The sequence below is a fragment of the Plectropomus leopardus genome, chromosome 7 (genome assembly GCF_026936395.1).
Source record: "Plectropomus leopardus strain MGB_pleo_1.0 chromosome 7, ASM2693639v1, whole genome shotgun sequence".
Taxonomy (NCBI): Eukaryota; Metazoa; Chordata; class Actinopteri; order Perciformes; family Serranidae; genus Plectropomus; species Plectropomus leopardus.
The window spans coordinates 31,934,494-31,949,542 of NC_142182.1; the positions used below are offsets into that span (position 1 = coordinate 31,934,494).

Below are 15,049 nucleotides of genomic sequence, written 5' to 3' on the forward strand. Positions count from 1 at the left end.
AATGAAATATCACTATTTATAGCTTACTTTTTTATCATGGAGGCATTCTTCCTATTGTGTACAAGAACTGTTGGAAGTTGGAGAATCCAACGACGATTTCTCTCCCCAGTACTTAAACTATTTGACATGCCTTCCCCTCTTTGCATCCCCCATCCCCTCTCATAAATAATGAACAGTCCCTAAGGTGAACACTTTGAAACTGTACTGCCATTGGTTTTTTACTAACAAATCCACAGGAGATGGAAAACAAAAAGGGAAACTTAAGCTTTGCAAACAATGTTAGTTTTATTTGAATATATTTCCATTTAATTACAATACAACATTCCGGCTAATGGGTTTGTAACAATGGTATATTATAATGCTTATGCTATAGGGATATCGTACATTTTGTCACGATTGCTTAACAGTGGCTTTGATATAAAATAAGTTGTTCCAAATATCTTTAACAGTAGGTAACTGGAATGATTAGGAGGGTCACGGTCGCTGTTTCAGAGAGGCCAACAGGAAGACGTCCAAGCCACTTTACAAACACACCCCGGCTCTCGTGGAAAGGTGACGGGATTCCCTGGAAATATATATGTATGCAAGTAAATTAACAATAAGCTGCTACTACAGCCATGCTATTCTTAAGAAATGTGAGATATGAAATCAAGGAGCAGAGTAAGGATAACATCTAATGAATAAAATGACGAGAGTTGGTGATAATCCACAGAAAAATATATGAACATGAATTCGGACAGCGTTGTAGAGCAATATGATAACAGCTTGTGTTTAGTGTTTTCACAATGTAAATATCATGTACCATTTTGGATTGCGTTGTGGTTTGCACTAGAGCATATTTATTCATGGCGTCTTGGCATCTTTTAATCAAATGAATGAGAAACTGAATTCCTCTGGGTATGAGTTTGTTTTGTAAACCAGCAGCAGCTTCATATCCTCCTGTGTGCAACAGCTGCACGACAGTTCCCAATATTCACTTCTTCAAATAGTATCACTCCAAAGTCACTGACGACCCCTGGAGCCCCCAGTTTTCTCAGGTTTATGGATGTTGTGATAACAGATAATACTGTCATAAAAGCCTGTGCGTCTTCTTCCATATTTGTGTCTGAAGAGACTGTTTTTACTAAATGGATAGAGTGTGAGGGGTTTCCTTTATTTTCTCCCTGAGTAAGACCTATGATTTCATTCCTGGAGTTATAAATCATTCGATATTTCAAGGTCCAGTGTGAAAGATTTAGGCCAGTGTTTCCTAACTGGTGGTTTGCAGTCCAAAAGTGGGATTTGGGTTCATTCTGAATGGACCACAAGTGACTTGTTAATGTCTTTAAGAATCACACTTTATTTTGAAGTGCAGTGAATTTCTGGCACATAGCTTTTATTTTGAAGAGCAGTTTCTGTTTATTCTTGCAATATGTTTTATTTCTATGTGTTCTAAGCCAACATGTTGTTTACAATTTGAAAAATAAAACTGAATACAGTATGTGGTAATGTAGGCCTATCTAATGTGTGGACCTTGAAGTAATGACTAAAGAGAAATCTGGACTCTGTGACTGGACCAGCTGGGAACCACTGATTTAGGGTGATTTTTTTTAAAGAGATACAGGAAATTTAATGGGTATGTTTATTTTAATTTAATAATCACTTCAAAATTAGAATAGTTGTGTTTTAATAACCTTACAATGAGCCATTTATATCTACACGGAAAGCGGTTCCTTGTCTACAGTCTACCATGTTGCACCGCTATGTTTCTATAGTAGCCCAGAACAGACAAACCAAACAATGGCTCTACATAGGGCCATTCGTGTTGTCACGTTGGCCACCATAGTAAGCAGCCCCTCCGCAATGAATGGCGTTGGAAAAGCACATATTTTTTCAGTGTGAAACTGCTTGATTCTATGTTTTCTTGATTTAAATCACTGGGTCCATTTGTTTTGAAGAGGGAGAGATCTCTGCGGATATTTCTGTTCCCCGTTAAAACTTCCTGAATTTCTGGATAAAAAGGTAAGCACACATTTGCAGGTGCTGGGAAAGTTACTCCTCTCTGACAAGCCAAAAGGCATTGAATAAACAATTATTTTTAAGGTGAAACTGTTTTATTCAGTGTTTTTATTGGTTTAAATCACTTGGTCTGTTTGTGTTGGAGAGGAAGAGGCCTCTGCAGATAATTCTGCTCACAATAAAAACCTCCAGAACATTGAAGGAAATCTGTCCAGAAGAAGTTTCAGCTGGTTTTAATATGTAATTTTTACTGTTAGATGCCTCTAAATCCCACTGAATCTTACACACTTTTTTGAAATATATTATATTTAGTATCATATTTAAAATATCCATTTGTTTTTTTGTAGATTGGAAGGTTAAGTGTCTTCTTTTATATGATTGTACAATCACAAGCATGCATAAACCTTGTTCTAGATCAAAAATAAATTAGCTGCCATTCACTTTATGCCTTCACTTGTGTGTTACCTGGTGTGAGAGGGATTTTAGTCCCAGATGCCTTCAGAACAACCTGCAGATCACAGGATTTGTTTTCCTGTTCCCTCAGTATGACACAAACTTCATCTTTCCTCAGCAGCCAGTCCATCTGACAGCCCAGGTAATTCACGCCACGGACGCAGAGCTCCGAAACGTCATTGGGAAGAATTGGGGAAAAGGCCAGACATTCCTTCTGAACTCTATAAAAACACAGCGTGTCACCTTTATATCACTGCCTACACGCTGAGCACATACTGAGGTGTTTTTCATTGTTAACTGACCTGAAGCCAGTGTAACCAAACAGCACAGCTTGCAGGAATCCTCCCATCCCCGTGAGAAAGTTAACTGCACCGGTGCCATCTGATGATTCACTCCATACCTGCAAGCAGAAGTAACCGCACATTAAATGGACATCAAGTTAAGAGGCATTTATGAGCATCATGTGGCTGTGTGAGTCACAACAACACCTGGAACGGTCCCTGGATGTTTTTGAAGCACTTCTCCAGTAAAAGTTGAGCTCTGTCAGCCTCCCCTAGCTCCAGCCAGCCGATTGCAAACATCCCCTTGAAACAGAAAGCATAAAAGCATTTGTGCAAACATCTACTAATTCACAAAGAAGTTTCAGCAACAACAATGACAGAAAGAGAGCGAGGCAAAGAGGGCTGAGCACATGAGATGCAACTGTACTATGAAATCAGATGAGATAAATCAGTGTATGGGAAACAGCGGGTTATAGTAAGAAGTGTGTGCAATATGCTTGTAGTTGTCTGCTGGGAGAAGCTTGAGGCAGGAGGAAGCTGTGTTTTCATATTCATTCATTTTGGGGTTTTTTGCCTCTCCAGATTCCTGGCTACTCCAGCTTAAACCCTTTGAAACCTGGAGTGACATCACTTTTGTTGTGCTGCTTTCAGAATCCTTTCACAAGTGATCACATCTTTGATTTCTATCAAAAACATGGGGTAAAAAATTGAAGAATTGTTTTATTGCTGCACGGATGTTTTGGGCCGCAATAATAATAATAATAATTACTGTTTATTTCTTTATTATTAGTAGTACTAATAGTAGTGGTATTCTTTATTTTTTTAATTATTTATTTATTTATTATTTAAATACATATGGATTGAGTAATCACTGTGATTCTGTGCCTTGCACTGTATATATTTTAATGTGCTAACTGATAATTAACCCCACATGTGGGCTTCTTTTGTAAAATTGCCAAATCTACATGCTGAAGAAGGTCATCTGGCCTGAAACAGACCTTTGGCAATGAAAATGTTATAATCTGAGGGCTGTCCTGATCTTTACTGCATTGATATCCACTTTGAGGATTCAGCACCCAGTCTCAAGGTTTAATGGTGAGTGAGGCATTGTCTTTTTTGTTGTTTTTTTTTTAAAGTCCAGGTAAACTGAATTCAGAGATTTGTTTCAAAATACATTATAAATATTGAAAAATGATTGTTGAAAACATGTTACAAAAACCCTATATAGTGCTGAATTGTGGAGTTAGACGGTTCACTGTTTTTTCACCATTTTCCTGTTTTAAGATTTTTTGGACGGGCCTAAAACCACAGCTCGATGATGCACTGGAGCTATACTCAGCATAACCCCGCCCCGACAATGTAGCAGTATAAAAAGGAGAAGCCTTATTAGCATAGTCCAGAGAATGGGCGTGGCCTCTGCTCCTCTAGCGGACACACCCCCAACATTTCAGGTCAGAGAATACTGTGCATTTTTTCATGATTTTGAGACCATCTTTTACATACTTGGCGAATTTTTTGGTCATTCAAATTCGGTCAGGTGTTTATCTGACCGAATTTCTTTCTGTGATGTGACAAACTCAGAACATATTTTAATCATCACTTTACCCCGACTTTAAAGGCAATTTTGTAAAGCTAGGGGAAAATGTCTAGGGGAAAACTAGTTATAATTATCATAACTACATATTTAAAATTATGTTTCAGAATGCATTTTACTTCTATTGTATTTTTTACACGGTGTTTTGCTATTTTTTACTTTGTGAAGGATCTAAACACTTCCTCCACCGCCAACAAGTTTTATTCTATATATCATTAAAATGTTTTCTTTGTATGGAAAAAGTATTCTCAGCAATAAATCTCTAATACGTTCAAATACAGCATGCTGTGTATTACCCATGTCATGGCCGGACCATGAATGTCTGTTACTGGCTCATACGCTTCAAGGTCATTTTTCCTGATCTCTGTGGACATTTCAATTCCAAGAGGATATCCCAGCATCACTGTGTCCGCCTGCTTCACTGGGTGACCTGTGAGAGGTCCAAAAGACAGTCTAGCATATGTTACAGACACAACTTTCTTATGCAGCTCAGAGTCAGAAAATGACAAAAATGAACCTTTGATGTAGCCGTCGTACTCTGGATGGTATTGGGACTCTTGGTCAAAAGGTATTTTGAGGTTTTCAGCCACTTCCTTCCATTCCTTTGGTGCAGGATGTTGAAGGAGGTCAGCCAATTCTACAGCGAACTGGAGACTGACAAATGAGAAACCTTCTGTATTATTGGGAACCATAAATTAATATGCACTGGAGGGAAATATTAAAATACAAGTACCTGATTTTGGCCACTGTGTTTGTGTACACAGAGTTGTTGACATTGTAATAAAACTCATCAGGTGGCATGACACCTGAATGGCATAAAAGGGAAATGCTTGTCAATATTTTTAATAAGAAGTATTCACGCTTTTATATATAAATATATACATTTAAAATATAATAAAATGAGTTTTAATGTAGGGTAAAGTCAGGTAATGTGGGACACTTTTTGGAAGATAATATCAAGAAAACCACTTAAAACTCTGCAGATGACCTTCAGTGTTACTTTTACAGCTTATTATGGTTTTCTGCTATATTTCTAAGAAGAAAATAATTTGTTCAGTAAAATATTTTAGAAACTTTGGACTTTCAAACACATCAAATATCCCTATTTCACTCAGAGGAAATGTTCAGGTAAAATGGTCTGTTTGTTTGTTGTTGTGGTGGTCAAATCCATTTATCAGTTCAGTCATTAGTTTATTGAACAATAATGTAAACTGTGGATATTCATTAAAAAAAGATTGTCTAACCTCTCTGCCATGTTTTCCCCGTTCTTTTGTTGCCTGTTCCCTAGTGCCAGACCATCTTAAATGAACACGTGTGTGTGCTTTTGCGTGTGTGTTATAATAATGGCTAATCCTGGACTGTTTTGGCTGACACTGACTTACAGCATCATATTTAATATCTTTTAAATTACAAAAATACTCAAAAAAATGTCTGAAATGTTACAGGGTGGCACACTGCCACATAAATCATAATTTTATGGCACCTGGTAGGACATGCAATATTTAAAAAATATAAATTAAAATGTATTAAATAAAAAACACATTAAATAAGATGGAAAGCCAAGTTTTACTCCATTGCAGAAATAGTTCTGTGGTGAGATACTGTGGCTTTTATTACAGAATTATCCTTGTATGAAAAAACGATTGTTACCTAAGATATGATACTTGTGGTCGTCAGGGTTCCACGATGCTCTTGAGACCCAGTAATCAGCTACACCGTATATCACCTCCTGGCCCTTGCCCTCTGTGAACATGGACAGATCCTGCAACAAAGAGCTCAGTTAACATCGTCACACAGGGTGAGACACAGTGTGGATGAGTGGGGATGAAAGAGTGCACCTCTGTGAGGTGGAGGTAGTGTTGGAAGGCCAAGGTGACGTCTCCATTTATGTGAATCTCTTGTTGTCCGTAAATGTCCTCTGGACAGACCTCCCTCCCTGACACGGCACTCTCCCATGGGAACTTCAGTCCCTGAGAAGATAACAGATAAAGATAACTTTTCTTCAGAGGACTCAGTATCATGTTTTTTGTTTAAGTATATAGAACAAAAAGCAGACACAAAGTCAAACAGCATTAACCCTAAAATATATCCAACTCTTTGTTGCTGTTTCAGTTGCTAGTAGTAACCGCAGTTACCACAGTCTCAAAGAGATTAAACTGATGCTGTTAAGGTATCAGTATCAAATAAATGCTCTTGTTAACTACAACCTGCAGATATTCTACAACTAAAGCTATTTGTGGCTATAGAAAATATGAAGTTGATTACACGCAGTACAAACTTATTGCAATAAGTTAGATATAGATATATAGACATAGATCCATATGACTTGGCAGCTCAGAGCTGGATATACTGCAGGAATGGTGTTTTTCTATAGGCCATTGCAAAAGTTAGCATCATCCTGGTTCCCTTGTTACTGAGCCTATGGGATTCTTCCATTGGATTTTGGATCATTGCAGAAATTAAGCTCTGTGGTAAACAAATGTTTATGATACTTACAAGTTTTGTTCAGGCACATAATCTTCACCAATGTACACCACTAAAGGATTTTTGAAGCCTAAAAACAATCGCCAGAAGTAAAAATCTATTGCTAGGCTAAAGTGAACTACACTACGATCGAGTCGCCACAGCCATGAGGCTTTACAGGCCTGTTCAGCATGGTTCAGCTGGTGTTGAGCAGGTATTTACCAAAGACCTTATTTAAGGCAGGATCTAACCAAAACCCCATTCAAATAACCCTTTGAGATGAGGAACCTGGAGGTCCTAAAATGCCAAGTCATTTCCGGGTTTTGAGGACTCATTACTGAGTACTTTATAATTTTCAAAGGTGGTTGTAGAACTAAACATGGAGAATCAGCATTCAGTTTCTATATCTGGAACAAACTACCAGAAAATATCAGGTCTGCTGAGAGTCTGAGTTCTTTTAAGTCAAGGTTAAAGACTCACCTGTCCACTGCTGCCTTTGACTAAAAGGCTTTTTACTTTTTAAATTTTATATTTTACTTTGAAACTCTGCACTGCACCTCTTATTTCAATATATGTGTTTTTATATTTTTGGGTTTTATCTGTTGTTTTCCCACTTGCTTTTTTTTAATCAGCTTTTACATGCTTTTTTATAATGTTTTAAATGTTTTTCCTTTCCCCCTGTTGTTGTATTTCAATGTTCTGTGTGAAGCACCTTGAATTGCCTTGTTGCTGAAACGTGCTATACAAATAAACTTGCCTTGCCTTGCCTTGCACGCGATCAATCATTTTTAAGTGTCAAATGACGTGCTGAATGTGTCATTTAACTCATTTTCTGTGAACACAGTCAGAGCCTGAAGCAGAAAGAGAACAGACAGGTGATAACCACCTTCTTGGAACCTATTATTTCAGACTGAGGCTGCAAGGTTTGTCAAGGAGAGCTTGGTTATGCTGAACTGGCTTCGTGGTACAGCCCTGATCATACCTTGAAGCCCTGCTTTTGGGCGTTGTCTTTTGCGCCATCTATAGTCCCCACCCTGTACTTCAGCACAGCTTTGGCTAGCTTGGGATAGAACAGGGCTATACCAGGATAAATCCAAATGTCCTGTCACAGGAAGGTAGGATCATTATGAGATACATCATACCAACACAAACAGCGTGTAAATAACACAGCAAGACATCAACTGACACTATTTACCTGGTCCCAGAAAACGTGGCCCCAGTAGTCTTGACCATCCCCACCGTTAGACAGCCCACCTGGACTGACTCCACCAAAAGAGCTGGAGGTGTCGTGTATGGAGGGGAAGGCACTAAGGAGGTAAAACATGCAGCCAATCAGAACCTTGCCAAGGTTCTCCGAACCCTCCACCTCCACCTTGCTCTGCAGCCACAGTTCTTTCCAGGCATTCTCGTGAGACAAACGCAGGTTACCACTCGCCATCAGACTCAGACCCTCATCGAAGCTGGCCTCAGCAGTCTCTAAACTGTTGGCCACAGCCAGGATAAAGCCCCAGCGAGCCTGGCTCTGCTCTGGAAGCAGTGTCAGAGTGGAAGGAATGGGGATCCAGATGAGATGCACTGTGGGACAGAAACCTCCAGGGAACTCAGCAGTGGTCACCTTTCCTTGGATGTGGCTGAGAAAGAAAGAGATCTAGACTGTGTAAGAAATCCTACTTGCACTATATCATAGGTCTACATTTCAGCAGGGACACATCTCCTTTCATAATTCAGTCAATATCAATTCAGCCCCATACTGATGGAGAGACTGGGTTAAGTTTTATAGTCCACAAAACACTGCCAGTTTCATGGGGAAAGGCGTTGGCATGCAGATACCATGAGCTGTCGTTGGTCTTGCATGAGTATGCATACGTGGACGCGGCTTTCACACTAGAAGCTACTGCCTACAACAAAGCTAAAAACATGTCACCAGTGATGTTTTTCTAAACAACTTAGCATGTTGGGGCTTCAGGACAATTGGAATACTTCTAATGAGTAGTATAGAGACATTTTGTGGTTTTATTAGGGTGAGCAGATAATGACCGAATTTTCATTTTGGGGGAAACTTTAGAATATCCCTTTAAGAATATTAGCATTTATGCCTCCCACCCCACAAAAAAAAAAACATGAAAGTGGCAGAAGAGCTTTACTATGACAAAATTTACAGCATAAATTGATACAGAAAATACTAAAATTGGCACATAAAAAAATCCCTAAAATGGCAAAGATTCAATGATGCTCACAAATTTCTGGTGCAGGACCCCCAAATCCAGTCAACATTTGAATGTGGGGTCCACGTGGGCAGTTAATGAGCTGAAAATGGGTCCTGTATGAGGTTGTCCACGGGTTCCACAATGGCCCCATGCCAGTTGCCCATATGGAAAGTGAACCCCACGAGTTATGCAGGACTACCTGGGCACCAAGTGGGTATGGGCCAAAAGTGACCATATTATCTTTGGCCCACTTGGGTAAACACACCCATGTGGGCAATTGGCATGTGGCCACGGACAATCCCATATAGGGCCCATTTTTCAGCTCATTTACAAGTACCCACATGGGCCCCTACATAAAAATTTTGGTTGTGAACCCCCATTTCATTTGTGTCCCCCCAATATTGAAATAAAACCTATGCCCTTGTAATATCTAGTAAAAATGTGAATGTGCAAGTTGTTGTGAATCTAACCTGCCCCCTTTGTAATCAGGACCAGACTCGAAAACGATGTCTTTGCTCTCAGGTGTGTATGAAGTGACCAGCCGGACATTGATTGGCTCCTCTGAGGTCACCTGACGCACCAGCAGGACCTCCATCACCATCAGGTTGGGGTAGTGTCGGTGTGAATACAAAGACTGTGACACAGTGACACTCGCTGAGCTCAGAGTGTGGGTGAAAATGCCTGCAGGGGAAGATGAAACCAGCAATAATTCATCACAACACAGCTTCCTGCAACCAGACACTCAAACCATACTGACCCTACCCGTGTGGGTGTCCAGGGCGTAGGTGTGCTGGGCTACTTCGTCTGTCTCAAGCTGCACAGCATGGGGACAGGGGACATCAGCCCGGTGACAATGCCCACCCTCCCCGTTATACACACCACCCATGTGCATGACGCCGTTGTACACCCTCCATCCCAGCAGCCCATTGGCCAGTGGAGGGAGGAAGCGGCGGTCACTAGGTAGAGTGTCGGTGGAGAAGATGTAAGGGTCTTCATCACAGGACATGGCGATGAGGTTGTATTACCTGTGAAGGTAAGGGAGTGAAAAACAAAAGTCATGCAATAATTTTTTGGTTCAGTATGTATATTGACATCAGTTCTCTATTTGTATCCATCTACTCCATCAGCAAAACTATAATTGTAATGTGCTGCATTTACGCAGCACTACTGGACCTAACTAAAATATCTGAAGTTGCTTGAGACATTAGATCATTACTGGAAACTTTTACTGTAGACACACACACACACACTTTTTACAAGTTCCTGCCAGTGAAGGCTATTTGTAGATTGTGTACTTTGGCACTTTTGTGTCACAAGACATGCTATCCATCAACCACAAAGGTGAACAGAAAGTTTAAAAACAAGCCACTCACCCAGCAAAACATAAATGGGCACATATTTCTCGGCAATCAAACATTTCTGACATTATTAATTACTTTGAAATGGCTATACAAAAAATAAAAACGTACAATCTCAGAGATTAGCCACAGAAAGTTAGCTGGAGTTTTTTTAAGTCTAAAGCATAAACAACCATGATTCCTTTAGACACACGCTGCTACAATGGGAATGAATCACTCTCACGTGAACAGGAAAAAGCATCTGTTTCTGCAACAAAGAGGAGCGCCTGGAGATGAAGCGTGAAGATGAAACCTCCAGAAGTTCCCAAACCACTTGATCTGTGCGGTAAACCTACAAAAAACAGCTCATGAGTTGTTTTTTCCTTTTACATTTTATGTCGACTGGAGTCAAAGAGCGCCAGACTTGTTGATAAAGTGGATCCAAGTTGGTAGTGTCCAGTGCTACAACTGTAGGAGGAGGCCATTCAGCCTTCTGCTGCAAGGAAAACCTGGACTTGATTCTGGGGTTGCTGGAAAACTTGGCATGGATCTGTTGTGGAGGATAAAGCAGAGTACATGAGCACTTTACACCGTTTAGATAAGAGGGACACCACTACAGATCAAACATGCTCATTACATGTTTGCAGAATGTCAGGTGCACTGATCACACTTTGTATGATGTCAGGTCCCAAATTAAAGGAAAAAGGTCTTAATAAATGCATATAAATAAAAGCATATAAACAAACACAGTTTTGTTGCTGTCATGGCTGCCACATTATGCGTACATATTCACAATTAAACACCAGCACCACTTGGCTGAGACTGTAAAATACTCCGCAGGTCACGCTGAGAGTGTTTACATTTCCATCCTATCTCTTCCAAGAAGTATCGCGTCACTCTCTCCAAACTAAATCATGTCATCCCCACACTGCTTTCACTCGCTCTAAACTGCTCCTTTTACCTTTTTTGCTGTTCGCTCTTATTTTACTTATTATTTAACCCTTTGAAAGCTGTGCAATTTGGCTTAATTTCTTTAAAAAAAAAAAAGATGACCCCCAAATTTGCAAGAAATAAGTAAGCACTACAAGAAAATCACCTGAAAAAAAATCAACAAAAAAACAAAACCATTAAGGTTGAAAAGTAACTAGTAATATGTGCTTAAAAATATAATCATTCTGTAAGAAAACATTTAAAAATGTAATTATGATAATTATAAATATATATATTTTTCCCTGCTTTTTTCTTTTTTTCCCCCTGTACATTTTCCCTCGCATTTTCTTTTTTATCCCTTGACATTTTTCTCTAGCTTTAAATAAATATATTTTTTAAATTCCTATTTTTTGAGAAGCATTTATGCAAGAAATCACACCAATTTGCTCAGGGTAAAAAGGTTCAAATATTGTGAAAGACTTCTGAAAGCAGCACAAGAAAAGTGATGTGGCTCCAGGTCTCAAGGGGTTAATGAAATCTATATGGTTATTTACAGTGAAGTCTTTGCGGTCAGAGTTTAGAGCCTCTGCAGAAACCTGCTTGAGGAAAGAGGGCAGCAAGAATCAGTAAATCTTTTCTTAAAACATGTTTTTATGGGGGAGCTTATTCTGAGTTCATTTGAAACTTCGTCACATTATGATATGGTTCTATCTGCGTTCTGAGCTGTTTTGAGATATTGAGCTTCAAAGTTTTTATGTTCTAACTATCCAAACTGATACGTGGAAGAAGTCTCTGTGGTACATGAAGATGACAGACAGCCTAAAGCTATTCTAAATACACAACATCAAATCCTGCTAGTTTTGTATATGGGTTTTTTAGGGACACGTCAAATATAGATAGAACCTTCGAATCCTAAAAACTCAAACTCATTTTCAAGGACTACAGTTTACGTTAATTTGATTTAAACCATAAAATTTGCGTTGTAACAGTGTCTTCATGTAAGGGAAAGTTTAATTTAAGCCTTTGAAACCTGGAGGGACACCACTTTTCTTCCGCTGCATTCAGACACCTTTCCGAGCATTTAAACCTCTAAAATCTGAAGAAATTGGTTTTATTTCTTTCAAAAACACAAGAAAAAACATAATGAGCAACTTGGTCAAAATGTCACACAAACTGCAAAAAAAGAAAAAGAAGTAAAAGTTGATGAGGAAATGATCTGGATTAGCTCAGGGGGAAAATTAGATGTAATATTAAAAAAAATGAAATAAAACAATAAAAAAGAGAGAGAGCAAAATGTCCAGAAAACTATAATCATAATTCTTTTAAAAATGTTTTAAGTTATGTTTATTTTTTATGTTTTATGTTTATTTGTTTTTTTTTTGTTTTTTTTTACTAATTTGATGACTAATTTTTTCTATAACTTTTTACCGATTTCTTGCTCATTTTTTAGCCATTTTTTGTTAAGTTGCTCATTGCCTTCTTTCCGTGGTCATGATTCAAAGGGCTTTCTATAACAATTTTTTAACATTTATTTCTTGTGGAAGGACAAATCTTCTTTTTCTTACTCAAAAAAAGCATTGCAGGTTAAGTAAAAGTTGGTAATTATTTTGTCCTGTGTAGAAGTCATTTTTTAAACATATTATTCTGGCAACCAGTAGTTTAAATTTTCTTTGGGTTAGAAAACAAGCAGTAACTGTAACAGTCTACATGTAAACAGAACTGTATTGCATAGAGAGTGAGACAGGTGAGATATATTCTAGATATTCTAGAAATCTTCATATGGGGATTCATGGCAAAATCTGTGTTCATTTAAGGGCCCTTGACATAAAACACATTGAGGACCCCTGCTACAGAGCATACAGCCAACACATTTCCAATTAAGGGTAATCCACTCTTGGGCTGCCCTGATAACAGGAGTATTTTTTTACTCTGATTTGTAAAGAAATGTAATTTTTTTTTTCAGTCTAACTGCAGCATTTTATAAATTGCACCACTTGGTGGCGTTGCAGAGCTGCTTGTGAAACATCTGGCGTCATGCCGGGGGTCAGAGCCACAAACCCTGGGAAAAGCTGTGCTTTGTCCATATAAGGCTGCAATCCATCCGCTTCCCTCTTCCTCCCCAGCTCCCTTCCTCTGTCTTTCTCAGACCTGAGGGATATTTACAGAGAGAGAGCCTCGGCCAGCCTGCCCTTCCTTATTAGGAGCTCAGCTTGTTGTCAGTACTTCTTCCCTGCAGGACAGTGGTCCATCTCCCTGCTCTGATGAGACAGATGGATGAGTGCTGTTAACTTAACTCAAGTGCAAAATGGACGGGAGCTCAAAAGACAACGAGACTCTCGCAGCTTTTTACCCAGTCGCTGCTGAGCACTGACGCAGCACATGTAACGACACTCACTCTCTCATGTCAGTCATGATGTACAGTCCACCTGGGAGCAGCGGTAGATTCATAAAACAGTCCAAACATACTGTAAATACATCTGTGTTGCCCTGTTTCCTCTGTTACGCTCACTGTGTTGCAGCTGCTCGGTTCCTTTTTTTCCTCCCCAGTGATAAAGGACATCTGGCTACCAGAAAACAGAACAACTGTATGCAGGGATGATACCAGTGTGATGTAGGTGAAGCAGAAAAAATGGCAACAAACAAACAGGTAACCACAAACTGGTTGCTCCCTTGATCACTATGCGTTGCCACGAAGCCAAGAATCCAAGTAGGATTCAGTGCTGTGGTTGCAAACAATGTTGATATACCTTCATGTTAAAGTGAGGAGTAATACAAGTAACGGGATGAGTTAAAGGGACACTCGAACAGCGTCAGAGAAAAACTAGGGCCGTAACCAAGTCCCTCCTTTATGCCACCTTTACATTTTTACACAGAACCAAATAACAGTGGCGTATGCTGCTCCAGTGTGTGATTTTAGACAGCATGCTGGCATCGCGGATCCAAAGGAGGGGACACAGGGGGGACATGTTAACCAACGGCGTTGGCCTATAGTGTGACATAAAACAATAATGCCCCATTACTTTTACCATCTGCTATAAGGCGGCTGATCTTGTCACTAAGTAGCTCCTGAATGTTATTGTTTCCCCAATTTTCGGACATTTACAGCAGCTGTTCCTCTTCTTCCAGTTTACAGCTAAATGTTACTAACTGCTTTTTAAATTCTACAGCAGTGGATGACACACATAACACATGGTCAAAGCATCACACCCATCCTGTACTATACTTTATCTCCCGAGGCGGCTTAAAGGCGGGGACAACTCATCTGCAAATTCCATGATGGTACCTTTTATACAGAACGGCATGGTGGCATTTTGGTGTAAGCTGCGGAGTCACTTTAAACTCAATTCTATTGTAAGCCTTGGCAATTTTAACAAAGAGACCTTTTGAACACTGACCGCACGTCAATTTTTTGAATGCTGCAGTTTGGCTGTTTATTTGTTTTTTTGGCTTTTTGCCTTAAGGCAGCTCAAGCATGAAAGGAGGAGAGAGAGGGGGGATGACATGCAGCAAAGGGCTGCAGTTTGGAGTTGAACCCGTGGCCACTGCAGCGAGGACAGCAGCCTCTGTACATGGGGTGCCCGCTCTAACGGGTGAGCTACTGGACGCCCCGGCTGTTTAAGTTTGTTGCTTGTGTGTGAATTTTAATATTGTTTGTTTTAACTTTTGCTGTTGTGTTTTAAGTCTGTTCGTTCTTTTATTTGAAATTCTTCATGTTGCTGTCTTAGCCAGGACTCCCTTAAAAAAGATTTTCAATCTTAACAGGACTGTTCTCGGTTAAATAAAGGT

At 39.5% G+C, this 15,049-nt stretch overlaps 1 protein-coding gene across 2 annotated transcripts; it reads right to left on the bottom strand.

Annotated features, from left to right (window-relative positions):
• Window positions 1-265: 265 nt before the first annotated feature.
• Window positions 266-10,876, bottom strand: pgghg (protein-glucosylgalactosylhydroxylysine glucosidase). 2 transcript variants are annotated; one of them, XM_042496317.2, is made up of 14 exons: window positions 10,724-10,876; window positions 9,759-10,021; window positions 9,467-9,677; window positions 7,985-8,420; window positions 7,772-7,891; window positions 6,165-6,296; window positions 5,977-6,088; window positions 5,060-5,132; window positions 4,844-4,980; window positions 4,623-4,756; window positions 2,940-3,035; window positions 2,754-2,851; window positions 2,464-2,672; window positions 266-565 (listed from the first exon to the last, which is right to left on the bottom strand). In XM_042496317.2, exons 2-14 carry the CDS (start codon window positions 10,000-10,002, stop codon window positions 489-491), a joined length of 2,079 nt encoding a protein of 692 aa, XP_042352251.2. In that variant the 5' UTR covers window positions 10,003-10,021; window positions 10,724-10,876; the 3' UTR covers window positions 266-488. The 2 variants fall into 2 exon arrangements, with proteins under 2 accessions (XP_042352251.2, XP_042352250.2); XM_042496316.2 differs by having other exon boundaries at window positions 10,578-10,874.
• Between the last annotated feature and the right edge of the window lie 4,173 nt (window positions 10,877-15,049).

Excerpts from the sequence above, each read along its gene's own strand:
- pgghg (XM_042496317.2), bottom strand. The coding sequence starts at position 10,002 with ATGTCCTGTGATGAAGACCCTTACATCTTCTCCACCGACACTCTACCT. Across the intron at positions 2,673-2,753 it reads TTTGGTTACACTGGCTTCAG|AGTTCAGAAGGAATGTCTGG; the intron begins GTCAGTTAACAA and ends GTGTTTTTATAG. Across the intron at positions 566-2,463 it reads TAAAATCCCTCTCACACCAG|GGAATCCCGTCACCTTTCCA; the intron begins GTAACACACAAG and ends ATATATTTCCAG.